The 18,592-nt window shown below is 33.8% G+C and overlaps 1 protein-coding gene across 3 annotated transcripts in view; it reads right to left on the minus strand.

The window, feature by feature from the left end:
• Positions 1-18,592, minus strand: part of LOC111001509 (silk gland factor 3) — a 134,952-nt gene that overhangs the window by 39,780 nt on the left and 76,580 nt on the right. The window contains exons 1-2 of one of the 3 annotated variants that reach the window (XM_045631480.1): positions 17,882-18,040; positions 7,649-7,714 (exon numbers count right to left, since the gene is read on the minus strand). In XM_045631480.1, the coding sequence (XP_045487436.1) occupies positions 7,649-7,714; positions 17,882-17,972 (157 nt within the window). In that variant the 5' untranslated portion in view covers positions 17,973-18,040. The other 2 variants (XM_045631481.1, XM_045631479.1) reach the window with 2 other exon arrangements.

Raw genomic sequence — 18,592 nt, forward strand, 5'->3', positions numbered from 1 at the left:
AATTCAATATATGTATTATTTTTTTTATTATTTGTACTACTTACTATTTATTTACTACTACTTATTAATATAAGACATATATTGACATTGATAAATTAATTGAAATATATTTGACAAAATGTATATATATGTCAAAATCTGTTATAACGACATCGAAGAGACTACCAATATTTTATCTTAATAGCCGATGCAATATTAAGTACCTAATACAATAGAATTTAGCCGGGACCTTTGATTTTGGTTGATATAACTTGTACGTTGTACCAAACAATTTCGTCGTAAACAGTTTTGACATAAATAACATTCATTAAATAGTAATTATAAACGCATTATTATTTACTTCTTTGTGGAATACGTAATGAAAAGAAATGGCTGAGGTAGAAAGTCGAGTGACCTGCGATGCGACTAGAAAAAACTACTTTGCATCCGCACTCGCTCTACTAAGTGCACTTGCTGTTTTTTACTCCACGAAAGACCCTTTCTCCGGCTTCCTCTCACTCATTAATACCTGCTTGAGGGTTGACTGCACACGCACACATACATAAATGCATACACCCATATAGACCCGATACACGTTATCGTAAAATAAGTGAGTTGTTTGTTCAAATCTATTGTTCATACGGCTATTATATTCTACAAATCTTGTCATGCTAATTTTATTAAAGTACTAGAGCATGAGTTAACATGTAAACATTTTTTAATTTGGATGGGCCTTGTTGGACACACTTGTTAAAAGTTCATAACGGATAAGTAGCAGTAAAGTGGATGTGGCGAGAGAGATATGTTAAAACCAATGGAGATCTGTGGTCTCTGACATTTGAGAAAAAAGCGGGAATATATAATTTAAATTATAACATTTTACTGCCATTTCGACAGAATTTTTAAATGTCACACAAAAGCCATAAATAATGATTAAAAGTCTTGGTAAATGATAACCATAGTAAAGTATTTCTAACAATGCGCAAAAAATGTAATAAATTGTTTGCAAAAGAAGCAACGGGCACTCTAAACCATGATTGATTTTCGGATTCCTGACAATAGATAACAAAAAGCAACCATTAAGCGTATGCAAATCTTTTGTTAGTTCATACATGCCATTTTCACCTTTGGGTCTACGATTTCAGTGGTATTTATACAAATTTTGTTTCGCACCTTTTATGTATACATAAAAAGGTGGCGGTTGGAATTTAAATCGCTTCAAAATTCATCCAAATTCGGTCCAACAAAATAACATTTCACTAGTGAGCTAAGGAAGTTGTAAACAGGGAAATCAATACAGAAAAGTCATCCTTCACCAAAACTTTTCTTTTAGGCTATTTATAGAATATAATACGTTTATAAAAAGGAGCATGCAGATGAAAAGCATGGTAGCCATGATAACGAGTACGACGCTGTGTATTTTGATCAGTAATCAACCGAAAATGAAATGAAATCAAAAATCATTTATTCATATAGGTAACATAATGTGCACTTTTGAACGTCAAAATATACTTTAAATGATTCTAATTTTACATTTACTGCCAGTCCTCAAATCAAGGGCGTAGAACGGAAGAGAAGAACTGGCAATAAACTCTCCGCCACTCTTTTTAATCGCCAAGTTTATTTTACACAATGTTTATGAGGAGCTGCAACAACTACACCATGCTCCATATGACATATTGAGTAATAAAGAATAATAAAATAAATTAAAAACAAAGATTTGTCCTCTATCAGCCGGAGGCATGGTGAAATAGGAGCACGCACTTACATACTCGTGAGAACAACACGCAAATAGGTAGTATAAACAACTAATATCACCGCATACATGAATTCAAGTACGACCAGTCACCATAAGTAGCACCCGTTCACGAGTATGACGCATGGCCAGCCATCGGCCCCCTCGCTATATTTTAGGGAGAGAGACAACCCGACGCATGGACGCCGTCACAAGCAATGACATTTAAACGGAGAGACATAAACATTGCTTTATCACCGTCAACAATGACGAGTATATATAATTTAAAATATGACATCTAGAAATCCGACTAAATTATACCGGACCATATTCTACACCCGTTCGATTTTTAAAAATCTTTTTAATTACACCATAGATTGTATATCACTGGTGGTCTAGTCATATATCATAACAGACGCAGAAAATTATCTCTGATCTTTATGACTATTCATAATACGCAGTGACCGCGCCCGCATTTCCTTGCAATATCTCAGAAAATTACAAAGCGTTCTCATTTTACGGATTTCAAAATAAATAAAAAAATAATTTATTACTTACTTGAAAACATCTAAGTAGTTGATTAATATATATAGAGACAAGATATACAGCTCTTCCTTTTTAAACAAATCGTAAATTATTTTTAAACAATGTTAATTGTTTAAATTATGATAGGTTAAAAATAGTTTTGTATATTTGAATTAGTTATTAACGAAAAAAAGTGGTAAGTGGAAAAAATAGCACAGAAGAACAGAGTGTCTTATTTTTTCTAGAACGCAGTGTTGTTGCAGACTTTATTATGTTAAATATCCTTTTTAGTAGATTAGGTTAGGTTTAAATAAATTATTAGTCTTAAGTTATGCTTAATCGTAATGTTTAATTGTCTCTTTGTGCAGAGGCAATTAAAAAAAAAGTGAATGTATAATTTTGTACTAACGACTGTAGCACAAATATTGTAAAATAATAGAAATTATTATTAAGAGTACACTATAATTTAGAAAATAATTTTGAAGAATAATGGTTATTATTTTAAATAATGTTGCTTTTACAAGGCACTCAAGTTTTTATTTCTAATATTCACCACATATATCGTTCAGTAATTTATTTACCAGTACCAGAATACATACTCATTTCAGCGTTTCATCTAGATATAGAATTGTTTATGAGTTCCTAATTTAAAATTTGAATAATTAAGAATTAAGATCTGTGCAAACATTAGGTAAATTGCACTATTAAACTAGTGATTGATGCGAACATTAATTAATTTTGATTATCTAATTATGCTTTTATAAATTTTGTAGAAACCCAAATAACTTTTTTATATTAAAGGCGTTTTTATGGTGAAAAAGATTTCGAAAATTTTTATTAATTAAGTTAATTTACGTAAAAAAATCATCAACTGTTTCTCATTATAAAGGCCGAATTTTTAATTGGACTTTTTCAAATATATAAATCTGAAAATTAAATTAATATATATACTCTTAACCAAAGTTCCACAGCTCAGTAATTATAACAGATAAACCCTATACAAACTCTATATGTATATTTAGCATGGTACAGTAGTTATAATAGTAGAGATTGGCGCGTGTCGCGTGAACTACTAGCGAGCGAACTATTAGACCGGAACACCAATAATTTGTGGGCCGTTCAACGAACTTAGTCATTTCTTCTTTTATTATTTAAATCTCATCATTTGTCGGTAGAAAAACGAAATAAAATTATTTAGTAAAATTACATTACCATGTTGATATCAAGGAATTAGTATAAGGACTCCATACATAAATCACGCTATGACTGATATACGCAAATTTATACGAAACTTGAAATCGTTGTTTCGCTTGATAGTGATTGGTCATACCACGAGTCCCAAACGCACTTCTTTTGTTTTACGTAGTCAAAAGTATTAAATTGAATTCCGCTAGAAAGCTCGTTGTACAATAGCATCAAGGATACCCCATGGCACGCTTCTTTTTGTAGAGCTTCGATTTACGCGTCTAGATATGGAGCTAACATCTACTTGTCCGTTGAACTTTAATTGTATCGATCGTGATTTATAGGTAATTTTAATAAATGCGAGAGAAAAACTTTGTAAAGGCCGGACAAAGATTTCTAACGGCTGAATATTGAAGCGCATTATCGACACATCGCTTTACAAAAAAAATTCGAAAACGCGACAAAAACTCATAGAAATTGAAAGAAATATTCTGATTGTTCTCGTGTGGCGAAGTGAAAAAAACGTGCAGATGCGTACGTCCCACGCGCATTTCGCAGGTAGCTGCGCCGACGCATGCAAATGTGTGTCCAACGCAACCGTTGTCCGTTACCAAAATAATTAATATTCGAAATTTCTATGAATTATAAATAGTTTTTTTCTCTGCTTATACACCTGCATAAAGATAAACGATTTTCAAAAAGTATTTTTATAGTATTTTATTGTATATAATATGCATCTACGCACGATACTTATACAGATCTTCCACGGTGAGGTAAAGTTCGCGTACGTAATTTTAGTTAACAAGCCTAAAATGTCTGCGCTTCAAACTGACTTACCTATATGACTTTAGTAAATTCTATACAAAAATAGATTAAACAAAATCATTTTAATACTTTTGTTACATATATTACAAATTACTATACGTTAATATAAATTACATTTGCTAATGCAGAAGCATTTGAACGCAGACTCGCACTTTCTACCTGGATGATATCCTGTCCCTTATGGCAAAGGTATGCAATTTTTTATACTGGCCAATGATTACTATTCTCTATCAAAATCATGCAAAACTTTTAAAATTTGGACAGTATTAAATACATATCTAGTAAATTCCATTTTACTAGAATAATATACACTAAATTAAAATCTTTTTAAATTTTAATATTTTTAAAATTTTTAATATTAAAACTAGGTTGGCATACTTTAGAGCGGATGAAAATATTATTTAAACAGATATAAATAACAAAATAACAGACCATAAACAGAAAAGTAATTTAGGTGAACACAGTACTTTCGTTAACTAAGGTAATTTGATTCCACTGAATAACGTCTGGCATGTTCCATAGACACTTATTATTATTCAAATTTATTATCTATGGGCAAGGCTATATTGTAGATAAAATGCAACGTCACCGTGCTCGCTCGTGCACATCGTACAACGAGTTACGAACCGCACCAAGTTGTCACAACTGCCTATTTACACGTTACTTAATTAAAATCAGTACATATAACTATCAAATTAACGCTTAGGCAGTCAGCCACTAGTTACTACGCAACCTTTTTTTGTAAAGACCACGTAATTGATTTATTATATATCTAGAAGTTTTTTAAACATTTTTAACACGTAAGCACATTTATTTTGTACAAAACAAATGCCCTAAATAATTTAAAAACACCCGATGGTAACTTGGTGGCTCTAACTGGCGTTTATCATATGATATTAAAGTTAATTATTGTAGTGTTAAATATAATAATAATATGCTTTTCATAATTATTTTTGTGTGGAGATTAGGTCAAATTAAAAAAAAAAACTTGCGTAACTTTTTATAGACAAAATGACTTAAGTCATTTTCTTTTTATTTTTGAATGTTTACAATGACGTATGGAAACGATGCTCAGCGCGCTAAATGTTATATAGTCCCAAATTGTAACCAGCAGGACTGGCGACAAATATTGGAATGTATGTCTGTCCAACTGCCGGACACAAAAAGGGCTCCCACGGCCGGCGCGGACGTGACACGACGCTGACGATCCGTACTGCGGACGGCACGATAACATTCATTATAATGAAGAATGTAATAAATCATTACTTTAATTTTCATAAACTGGTTTTGATTGTACTGATTGAAATATGCAAGCATATTTAAGAGTGTTTTATGAAATCATAAAACGTTTTGTATCGCCGATGGAATTATGATCGGCGATGGGTTGGACTTTTCTTTTATTAAACGACAAATATGTTAAATTATTGTTTGTAAGTATTCGAGGACTTTATAACAAGGCTATGTTATATGGTTCGTAACTATTTTATTACTTTAGCATATGCTATAAGTTTGTGTACATCCTAAATTGCGTGATTGAAACGGTTTCAGAATTTGTTCGTTATCATAAATGAACCTACAGTATAACTGTATTTAAATTGAAATAGAAACCCTTTTAGGAAACCTTTCAATGGTAATATGGATGGAAGTTTCAATGCTTGTCAACGCATCCATGTAGGTAGAAGTAGGTTATATACACCATAATGTAGTATATTGTAGTGTAAACATATGAAAATTGTGCGTATGTAATAACCTTTTCATTAGCATTTTGTAACATAACAGCTGATAGGTAAGGAGTTAGGAAAAGTAGGGGCGAGTAGGTCTATGAGTATGTGCGTGAATTACTTAAAAAACAAATAATTGTTATAGTATGTGTACCTGACTGAGAAGCTATTTCCACATTTTAATTAACCATTTTACATTCATATAAGTCGTGAAAGGAATTTTGTTTATTCATGGTTTGACCCAATAATAATAGACGAGGAAGCTTTTCGACGCCGAAACCGTTAGTTTATAGGAAATAGGGACTGGAGACTAATAAAAAGTGTCATTTCAAAATGTATAAGAATCGAATCGGATTCGCATTCCCCTTGACAAAAGTTTAAATCAAACTGTTCAAAAGCAATCGAATGGTGTTCGATTCGAACCGACAGTGGACTGTGGGCAGTTCCACGAAACGCGCGTCACAAAAACTGTGAGCCCCCCTACCCCCCTTTTCCCCAGAGGCGGGGGTCCGCCCCGCAGAACGTTTCCGCGAGCGGACTCCATTCATCTCGTAATTAACGCGTACAAAAAACCAGCCTAGATGAAAATTAGAAATGTTTCGGTGCACAGGGCGCGGGCAAAAAGGGAGTTTATTAATTCAATTAAATCGTTTGTCTCTCGGAGCGGAGTTGTGCTTCGGTGATCGCATCGATTCATTGAACTGGATCTTCGAAAACGTTTCTTGCGTTGGACAAGCTGATAATTAGGGCTAAGTTACTGGGAGCCAAACGGCCTCTGTTTAGTTGGTGCTAAGAGTAGACAAGTACTTATTTATTACTTTTTTACATATATTTTATAAAATACTATCCACATCAATCAATACTACAAATATCTTAAATATATGACTAGATATTATTTGAGTTACAATAATGTTACGATACCTGGCTAAGTAATAACCAACAGCGAAAACCAGAAAGGTGTTTGTCATTGAGATTTATTTATGTGCTTCTTAGAGTCCATGTTCCATGTCTCCAAAGAAGCATGAAACAGACGAATTTCTACGCCTCTTTTTTGACGCGCGCTGAGCGGCAAACCGGCAAGTAGCGACCACAAAACACCTGCGCGCTCAGGAAGGTCGGGTCACGTACTTATTATTCAAATTACGTGGATAACAACATGACATTAATTATTTTGATAGGCTTCTATTATATCTGATAACCTTTTCTATTGTAATATGTTTGTACTTTCACAGTAACCTTAATAGATAAATTAACGCAAAAGAGTGGAGAATTTCTTTTCTAGGTCACAATTTGGCTGTCATGTCGACTTGGTTGGTGTATAATTGGTTGAATGACGATTCTTTATCAAAATTACATTAGATTTCTGTAACATTTTATGGGAAAAAGGTGGTGCAACCTTATATAAACATTTTATTTTGAAATTTTTAATTGTTGTTTTGGATGTTAACGCCGATAAAGATAAGGTTTCGAATCTAAAGTAAAAGACGAGACTGTGGTTCGCTTAAGTGTGATTGGTCAAACGGAATGATGATCGAATGACAAGTCTACGTTTGGTCTAACGATACCATAGACTAAACTTAATCAAACATATCACACTATCGTTTGGTCGCTTATATTCGTACCCCTATTCAAATTTAATTCTAAAATTACAGCATAATATTTAAGAAAAAAAACTTACCGTCACCATTGAGGTCCAGCACCATCTGCGTGTTGAAGTAGCCGCTCACGTCGCCACGCCCCGACACTGCAATAACGATTAATAATAAAAAACTATACGTATGAAAGATTTATATTATTCAAATTGTCTGAAGTAAGTCTTGTTATTTATGAACCTTAAAATGCTCGGAATCTTAATATCTAATAAGCCAAATAACAAATGTCATTAGCTAAATTGACAGTAGTGACTTCAACGACTCTCATTCTTGACGTCAGATTCGATCACTGGGTGTGCATCAAAAGAGTTTCCCTCGACTCCCTCGTACGGTTTAGGAAAACATTGTGAGGGAGTCATCGAGATATACCCGGAAAGTCAACGGCGTGTGGCACAGACAGCTACTGGCCTATCGCCTATACAAGATACAAATGAAAGATATTGAAATTTCAGACCCAGCTCTAAAAAGTTGTAGCGTCATTGATTTATTCTTCTTTGTTTCTAATATATTAAAATAAATACATTTAATTTGGAACATAAGATTATCAAGGTATAACCACGTCATTAAATTTGAATTACCTAAACCTATAATCCTGGAGTCTGGTGGTACTATCCAGAGCGATATTATCGCAATAATAAATAATTTTATCTCAAATTAAATATTTATTTCTTAAATATTTAATTTGAGATAAAATTATATGTAAAACAGAAAGCTGTCTACGTAAAGAGATAGAGAAAGAGGTGTTAGTGTTATTATTATTTTATGTTTCCGTTACACATCCTATTTTGATGGTTAATAGAATTTTAATACAAATTTAAGCGAACCATTGCAAAAATCTCAATAAATCATATTTAATTGAGCATAAAAGTCTTAATATACAAGATAAGACCATTTCAAATAATTTCACATTAATTTAAATGTGGAATATTGTTTCTTGTCAGAGACTAGACAGAATAAATATTATCTATGAACACGTATTTACATATTTATCTATTTACATATTATAACTGGTAAAGTTCATAGAATATACAATACCTAATTAAAAAGGTTTTATAAATTGTGAGTTTGGGGATTGAATGGCTTATGTCAACATGTTCAATGGCATCTGTCATCAAAACATCATCAATGTTAAATTATCTAAGGGCCTGTTTCACAATGTATGGATAAAGTATCAAATAGATATGCCACACCTAAATTATTCGAATGACAAAAGTTCCGAATAACATACTTCGCATTTTATGACGTATAGCGCTATCTGACAGTCGTGAAACGCAAAAATACTGTTTATCCTACCAATAAGTAATAAATAGCTTATTTGGAACTTATCCGGACATTGTGAAACAGGCCCTAAGTTTTAAAGTCAAACTGTGTCTGGATGTATCATCAGTCATCATGATATTAAAAAATAAACGCCCATGCGTACAAAATCGAAAAGCCCATAATGTCTTATATAAAATATCGACAATTAATGCTGTAATATTTGTAGAGTTCAAATGCGAACTGTCATTGGTTTAAACCTCTAAAATCTAAACGTTCTCTGTTTAAATTCTAAACCCAGAATACTGTGACGATGTGACTTCTCAGGTCGTCGCCTTCGCACTTTAGCTTAACGTTGGTGATGTTTTAGACAAGAAACATATGACAATTGCATATAATATAACACTTTGCAAAGACCATACGTTTTCCTGAACAACAGTCTACAACTCGTAGATTATTCGTTTGGCGAGACTGCGCGAATGCATAGTTTCGGTCGAGCGCACAGTACTCGGTGCGTGCGCAAGTTTGTCCGGCCACCGATACCTGTGATACCATCTAGATTTAACGATAACTGTTACCGACACTCTTGCCTCTTCATTCACACTATCTCTTACGCAACTCGGTCATCTAAACGATGGAATAATACAATGTAACAAATGCTTTGCGTTTAGTTAATGCATTAGGTTCAATAAATTTAAGAAAGTGTGTTATTTACTATATATACTATAACTCAATTAAGTTTAACTGTAGAATTATTATGTTTTAAAATAGTACACTCTGGATGTTAAGGTTGCTAGGTATGAGTTTGAAGATCAGTTACGCGCCACCAAGTGATATCTGTTTTGTAATTATTTGTTTTTCGAATAGGCAAGTATCGGCTTATGTGCCTGACACACGCCACTGACTTTTTAGGTTTAAGACGTGCCGTTGGGGCGAGTCTTAAATGCACATAGACAGAACGTCTTATGCATTATGGCCCACACTGTTATCTACCAACATAACAGCCATTTAAAATGGAAGCCGGGACCTCTGCGTTTTCGCCACGTGCGTTAAAAACTGTAAAAATGACGGATCGTGTCTCACTTAGCTTTATCGTGCTTAACTGAAACAAATCAATTATATAGTGGCTTCGGGATCGTTGACCGCACAATTCAAAGGTCAACCTATTTATTAAGGTCCCGTTATAACAGAAGCACCCCGACAAACGAAGCCAGGGGAGATGCTATCTTCGCAATGCAGTTGTCGCACCTGTGCAGTCGTGTGCCCTGACCTTGCATATAACAATTGCAATAATAATTTTAAAACTATCAAAGATACGATTCTTTATGTTCGGCTTAGTAGATCTTAGTAGAAAAATGCGTATTTCATTTCAAAAGGTGCAAAGATGTTTTAGAACATGATTTGAATCCATAACGAAAGCATAACTTCTCCATTACCAAATAAAAGCTAATATTGTATTATTTAGCTTTTAATTAATAGTAAAAATTGTTTGATTAGTTAATTAAATTTCTTAAATAGGTTGGGTTCATTTATACTGCATATAATGTTTAAGGCGATAGAGTTTTCTTTGCATTTGTTTTGCTCTGTCTAGTACCTGTAGTTATACGAGTATGTCCAAAAATAGAATTAAATGAAAATCGATTGCATTGTCTGGCTAGTTTCTTCTTTAAAATTAGTGTATGTGATTGTAGAATAGGTGCTATTGACCAATCACAATCAAGCGAACCGAGTTTTCTTTTGTTTTGCAATTCAATCCCCCCCCCCCTTCAAACATATAGAACGTTCGAATGTCTAAGCAGTTTGCCAGACTTTGTATAGTTCACGGTTCATTAGTCGGGCACGTGGGACGTGAGCCAGACAGCGTTGACAGTCGCCAATTTCCGCATGCACAGCGCACCCGTGCGTGCCCAACCAGCCACCACAAGAATCATAAACGGCTTAATGGGATTTAAATTCGCGTTGTTTGGATTTACGTCCGGTCCCTAAGGCGGCCCGGTCCAGCGCCGCACTATTTCACGCGACGCGATTTACTGCGGCCCCAGTGAATGATGGCCGCGCACTAAACGCCACCCTTCCTCGTTTATTTCCCTATCCTTTAATACGATGCTATCTTTCGGGTGCGATTACGGGCGAATGAGAATTCTTTGGGACGATTACTTATTCGTTTGAAGTGAGGCAACAATTCTATTAGCGACCCTCGCGCTCAGTCTCGTTTACTTTAAACGAAATGTGCCCGACCCCGCGATTGCCCCCGTATTGTTCCAAACTTCACTTTAATACGCTTTATTCTCATTCACCTAACTTCGTGCTATATATTTATAGACTACTATCTTTAAATCGAAAAGTTTTATTGTGATATCTTGTGTGAGGTGATACATTTTTTATTACAGCGAATACAGTTAAACATACAAAAAAATATAAAATGTATATATACCTAACAATGAAAAGCATTTTAACAATCATTTGAATAATCTTTTAATACGTCTGAATTTTAACGATATCAAGGGCATATAATCTTATGAACAACGATATCTGTTAATCAAAATATCTAACAAAACATAACGTTCATTGTTATATCTTGTAACAAAAAATTTTGCCGAGTAATCTACATAAAATTTGTTAATGAGCGAAAACTTTTTACTCTCAATGAATTTATAGAACCTTCTCCACTCTGTAAAAACTAAAAATGCGCTGATGTGCTAAATCGGTTGATCGACAAGTTATAACAAGTAGCAAGAAATTCTTTATTTAAATTGTTTAATTTAAATAAAAGTTGCGAGGTATTTAAGTTCCAAATTCAATTTTTCCTTTGCATATAATGCAATATAGAAATCATTTTAAACCTATTTTAATAGAACGCAAACCTAACAATTTAACCATGTCGAGCATTTTTGTTGAAGTCCAATTTTATAATCCAGAAAATTAATACATCCTCGATTTATTAAACGGAAGAAGTCTGCATATGTGTCGGTCGGAAACAGTAAACACCTAGTAAGGCGTGGGGTGATTGACCTCTGGTTAATTGCGTCTCAGCCTACTACCCCCCTAATTTACCTCAACATGTGGGGGGGGGGCTGGGGTCACGCAGACCTTCGCACATGACGTCGGCGGACGTAACTCGCCCTATATACGAAAATCGATGACACAGTAATGGGCACAAGTTCACACAAGGAGCAACAACGATATTATACATATTATGCCGTGTGTCTAACAAAAACTATAAAGTGGCTAATTAATTTTGAAACAGTTATAATAATATTATCAAAAAAACTAAAGTTTTAAAAATAACCCATAGAAATATAATTGTTTCTAATTATAGCAAACGCGATTTCACTTCACATTTTGTGAATAAAAATCTGGACTGGTACGCTCTTTTCTTTATGAATCCTAAGTTGAATTGGCTCAGTAATAATTTACTTACTTCAATCTTATAAAGAAACAAATGTCAAGAGTAAACATAATGTTTACTCAGAAGAAACTATTGACTTATAGAAAATATTCAAAGAATCTAAAGAACTAACTAATTAGGTATAAAATAGGCGTACCCCGTACTGTGGCGGTTTCCTATGTTACCTGTTGTAATTAACTTCGAAGGACAACTCCAGGCGACGACATGAAAGAAACAAGAGATGTTTTTGTTTCGTAGAATCTGCATGATAAGGTTTTGTCCACGTGACAGTCTTCAGTACTACAATAACAAACTCTTAAGTCTGTAGAAAGCGAAGAGTCGAGTAAATATTTTTGCAAATTGGGTGTATTCTCACTGATTTTTATATGTACTGTGGGTAGGTATGCAGATGGGTTCCCATCATCAAACCAGTAGGTCTAAAAAGTGGAATTTGCTGGCATCTCACACAGTGTATGCCGCAGCGTGCATTCTATATAAAACATTGTGTTATTTCCTTATCCATTCTAACTGAAACCAAATATTCAAGATATACTTTGCGGTAAATAATTTTGTTTATGGTTACACAGAAATCAATAAATTATTTATTTAATTGACAATTCATTATTTAATCCTAATAGGTATATCTGGTAGGTTCGTTAGATATTGTTAAAATTTTGGTGTCACACTTTAAAGATGACAAAAACAGAAGTTCAGAAAGTGATATGGGTCGAAAAACCTGGAGAGTGTGTTCAGAGTGTCCTTTACATAGCCTAAAATTGTTTTCGTTATTTCTTTTGAATTTATAACTTCTTATGGGAGGGTAGACCGCTTCGTTACGTAACGCGTTATGGCGCTAGTCTAGCTTCCCTTTTTCTTACGCATACGGCAGTGGTACGCAGGCTTCTCCTGTCTCTCACTCTTACCCGCAGTGCTAGTCGAACTTTGGAGAGACGTTTTCCCCTCTCTCTTCTCAGGGTTTATTGTGCGTTAGACATTTACTGTTGACTGCATATAACATCAAACTATCACCGTTTTTGAAAGAGATTATAAAAAAATATATTAGTCATTTTTTTATATAAGGTTTTCTGAAGCGACATGAATAGTTCAACAGAGATTAAATTCAGTTATCACTTCTGTGGGGCTTCCCAAGACAAATACGATTTTTTATAGACCTTTTATTCTATGTCATTTCTAGTTTTGCACTTCTTTAAAGCAATAACGTGATCCGTTGCCCTCCTAATTATTTAAGTGTTCTCTTATACTAATTTTATTGTAACGTAGAGCCAAATAAAGTGTGTCGAAAAAAATAGGTAAATGTAACCGCTTCATTTAATACCCAATAGAAATCGTTCAGTGTAATTATTTTTTAACTGTAAAACCTTATTTGGTTTAACACTTACATAACATAAGTTTTATATGTTAAAGTGAAACTCCGGAAGACGCACATGTCAGTACTAACGATATATTTTATTCAATTATATTATTTTAAACGTACAATTATAGGTAATAGTAATAATTCAATTGCTCTACTACCCTAAATTGGTCTTAGCTTCAGATTGAAATCGTGTTGATAATTCTTACATGTATATATCATAGACCAATATGACGTACCTAGTGTTAAATGCGAATATAGAAAGTCCAAGCCTGTGCATCCGATCCCGAACCGAACCTACGACCTCAGGAATGAAGTTCGCACGCACCACTCGGCCAACTATTCTTCAGCGTACAATATTTATACATATAAAAACAAATGGCGTTCTTAAAGACTTTATAATTAGTTTCTATATTATCGTTCCAATAATTTTCTCCGCAATTAGAATAGTTTCATTGATACTAAATGATAATTAAGAATCTTAAATGTAAATAAAATTACCGTTAATCTCTTCGATACTTTTAAAGGATAAATAATAATTCATTTGATTAATTGATGTAATTTATCACAAAAGATATTTAACTGAAACCGAGTATGTATATCTAATACGTTCAAAAACTTATTAAAAATTTACAATTGTACAATTTTATTTATATATATTATATCCTGATACTGTTTCACTATAACTTTTAAATAAACGCGATGGGGTCAAAAATATAGCTGTCTCTATAATTTGTATGCTTTAAACAGAGACAGCAACCACAGAATTTCGCAAATTACCTAAAGGAAAATACGTAGTACTATTATATGTTTTTTTGACAACAATATATTCAACTGTAATTCTAAAAGAACGAATGTTTTCGAGTTTTTTTGTGCTAATATTAATAGTAAAGGGGTGCCAGATCATCTGAGGTCGATGTGGTATTGTACTCATGTTAGAAGAAACTAAACATTTTTCATGGCTCCAGAACAGCAATGGAGTAAAGATTTCCATGCATTAGTTGACGGATATTTGTGTATGTAAGCCGATTTTAATTCTGCCAGGTGAGGTTATAAACCTGTGATGAAGGCTAACGCTCATTTGTTTTAAACAATATTTATTGATAATTGGTCGTATTATTGTTGTCGGTTCAAGCCCACATGAGTTGGTATGCGTGTCTAAGTTCCCCGTCGGAATAACTGAATAATTGCAGGGAATTTCGTGGGAGTTAACAAGTGGCTTGTCCTGCCTTTCCTCCACTTACTCGTTCTTAGAACTCTCTTCATTTACTTTTCTACTTCACATTTCTGTGGCTAACGGCTTATAAACAAAACTATTACAATTGGTGATTATTAGTCAGTTTTTGTTAGTACTGAGATTTGATTGTAAACAAATCTTGGACAAGACATAATATAATATATCAAATCTAAAACGCTTATGGAAGAGATGTAAGATGTCTTTGGTTAATAAAAGTTATTATGAATATTGTCATATATGTCTTTTGTCTATCGGTGTTCCTAACAATATAAGGCTCATTTCCCTTCTTCTTTACTCCTACTAAATTCCGATAAATCCGAGTGTTTACAATGGTGTCAATGGTGTCAAAATGGTGTCAAAATATCTTTATTCATATAGGTAAACAAGTAAACTTATGAACGTCAAATAAATATTATGTAAGCAGATAAATTGTTAATGAAAACAGATTTTATTATCCAAATACTTAAAAAAGCAAGCTTTCATTTTAACAAACAATTTCGGCTGGTTGTGCACTAATTAATTTTTTATTCGCTCTTCTAATAATTACACTTGCACATTATAAATTATAGTTTCTTTTTTTTCACATTTAAGATTCAAATTACTTTGCAGAGTGTTGTTGGCGGTATAGTGTACTACGCAAATCTTATATTAGTGGTTTCATCACAGAATAATCGCAGTGAACTTTAAATTTTAACTGCTTTAGATCAGTCTTATGATCGCTTAACATGAACCGTGAACAAAAACCCCATTATACAATGAAACAGAACAATCATTATGAATATCATTATGCTGAGCTATTTTAATGAGGCTTTATTAATATGCTAATGCAATCAGCTCTCATTATTCAAAAATACTTTATAAATGCTCGCGTTGCGTACGCGCCGGCCGTCGCGACTTCAAAAATTATAATATGCGCTACTCCGTAATTACTTAAATATTTAAAAATAACAACAATTTGAATATGTTAATGATCAAGTTACTAAACAATATAAATTACTTGTCTGTTAATTAGCATCTTATGATTCCATTTTGATATTAGTTTTATTCAGTAAAATTGTTATATTGAATACTTGTAAAATCGATGAAAAACTGCATTAGTAGCAAATGCATATTACGACAGATAATTGGGTTGAATAATTTCTTAATGTTAAAGCATAAAATAAAAGGCTAAGTGTTTGGTTATTATAAAAAAAGCCTGTTACTGGAAATTAATAACTCGTAAAAATCTACAGAACTTTTAACGTGTATTATTAAGTACATGTTTTTATTCCGATATGTAAGATTTATATTTATAGTATTTACAAAGACATGTTACAATATATTTTATAAAATAATGTTTCAAACATCAAAGAGTATAATGTTAATTATTTGTTTTTGTCTTTAGCATCGCTATTTAACTAATACCAATTTAGTTCATATTTTAATGTTATTTATATGTTAATTATGCGCTGGAACGTCAATGAATATAGTTTCTAAGTTTCTTCATTGGTTTTCACTGTCGGAATATAAGCTTAAGTAGCACAATAAATTTGTTCATAGCGGTCGCGGCAGAACACATGGCATAATTATAATAAGAGAACTGTTATTATTATTTATTATTATCGAAATGCGTGTACAGGTGCGTGGGTAAGTTCGCGTGATCCCGCAAAGTTCACCGCTCTCTCATACACCGGACATAAGTCGATTATATTTGGTAATTGATATCAACTATAATCATAACACAAATTCGGGGCTCCCGTCCCATGGGTTGCTTTTGACCTTTACATACTGTTGACGTTTGCAGTCAAGTTTTTAATACACACAACGACAAAGACAAAAGAGGCTTTATTAAATATAGCATATCTGTCATATGTTCTGACGTTTGCTTCTAATTTAGGAGTATTTAAAAAATTCATCTATTTTTCTTGTTGTTTGCATTTTAAAGTCAACGTTATTAAGAGAAGTAGATTTTATTGAGAGACAACATTTAGAAAAATCTTTTTGTTATATTAGTTTTGCAATAAATAATTTAACTATAAATACTTAACTATGTTGCAGTCATTACTTTCTATGCTACCACTGATTAATTGTATGAAAGTAGATCAAATTAAGTAGGCACTACGTTAATTGTAATTTTCACGGTCTAATGTAAATAATTTTGTTATATTATATTATCTTAGCCATACTTACTAAACTTATTGTCCAAACAATTTATAATAGAATAGTGCATATATTCAAAATTATAATGCATTTTTAATATTCATATCAACTTTTCTATCCATAAATTATTTTAAATTAATATGAGCAGTAAATGACAAATATAATTTAGCAAGTTTGTCGGGGGTGAGCATTCAGCACTATCAAAGGACTGTCATCAAAAGACATAGCGAGGGTTGAATGTCCATCAGTACCATTACTCGTATTACGAAAAATTGAATGATCCCACGGGGTACAGGTCAAAGACGTTTTGGATTCTTGCGAGTTAATATCGCGAGGGGACAACCCTTCCGGCTTATCGGCTTGTTGACACATCTTTATGTGAACACCACGTGTGCTATCAATTACGCACCTGACATATTGGTACTTGTAGCAGGGTTAAGAAATAACACTACAAATGGAATGATTTCTATGGTGATAGACCAACTAGTAAAAGTCGAAATTTATTGTCAAACTTGAAGTCACTTTAAATGTTTTTATTGGAAATATGTTGCCAGTGCGATATAGTAAATTGTCTAATGCAAATTATCCGAAATAGATTAAGATTGCTCACATTATATGAAGTAAATAATTAATAATCACTTAGCAATTCTTCAAAACATTGAACGCGCACGGGAACCACCACGCGTATTTTTCCACATCCATGAGCCGCGCCGATAAAAATGAATGAATCTTCTACTTACTTGTGCGCAGCGAATGATAATCAAATAGAAATTGATGCATCGAAACGGATCACTAGCACTATCAGTTATCACGGGCGTTTAAGTGAGTAGCGCGAACGAACAGTAGGGGAGAGAACAGAGACTGACCGTGGGGGTGGTCGCGCCAGGTCGGTGTGGTGGAGGCGCGCAGGCGCAGGGAGCAGTCAAGCGGCTGGTCGCGCAGGGCCAGCGCGGGCATTTCGCGGCCGCGGCCGCCGGTCCTTGGTCGCGCCGTCTCTAGCGCGAGTGGCGTCCGCCCACCGAGCGAGTCCGAGAGGCACTGGCGCGCGCTCGCACCGTTTTTCCGCAAGTTTTTCAGCGCGCGCGGGGCGGGGCCCGACCGGCCAATCACAGCGCGTGGTGCGCCGCCCCGCACCGCGCCGCCCCCGCGCTTATTTACGTGCCGTATATTAAAAGGGTTTTCCGCGGCGCGTTATGGATTTTCCGAGCCGTTTTACATACGACCCGCTCCGCCGCCCTCTCGCAGACGTTCTACACTCCTTATCGCTCTACCTACTTAAATTGTATGCAAAACGCTGACAATACCTACAGACTTTTCTTTTTCATATTTTAATTTAAACTTTAGAGCTTTTTACATATTTTAGGTTAATTATCAATGTAACTATACGTTATGATTACTAATAAATAAATAATAATCATATTAAAATAAACGCCATTAATACGAATCAAATGAAAGTTAATAGAATATAAAAATACTCTAAAAGCGACGAAGGTTTGGTTTATGATAACTACAGATTATTGAGTACAAGATTGTTTGGGGTATAGTGCGAAAGTATATAGTAGAGGCTGAATGTGGTG

This window comes from Pieris rapae, chromosome 15 (assembly GCF_905147795.1).
Source record: "Pieris rapae chromosome 15, ilPieRapa1.1, whole genome shotgun sequence".
Taxonomy (NCBI): Eukaryota; Metazoa; Arthropoda; class Insecta; order Lepidoptera; family Pieridae; genus Pieris; species Pieris rapae.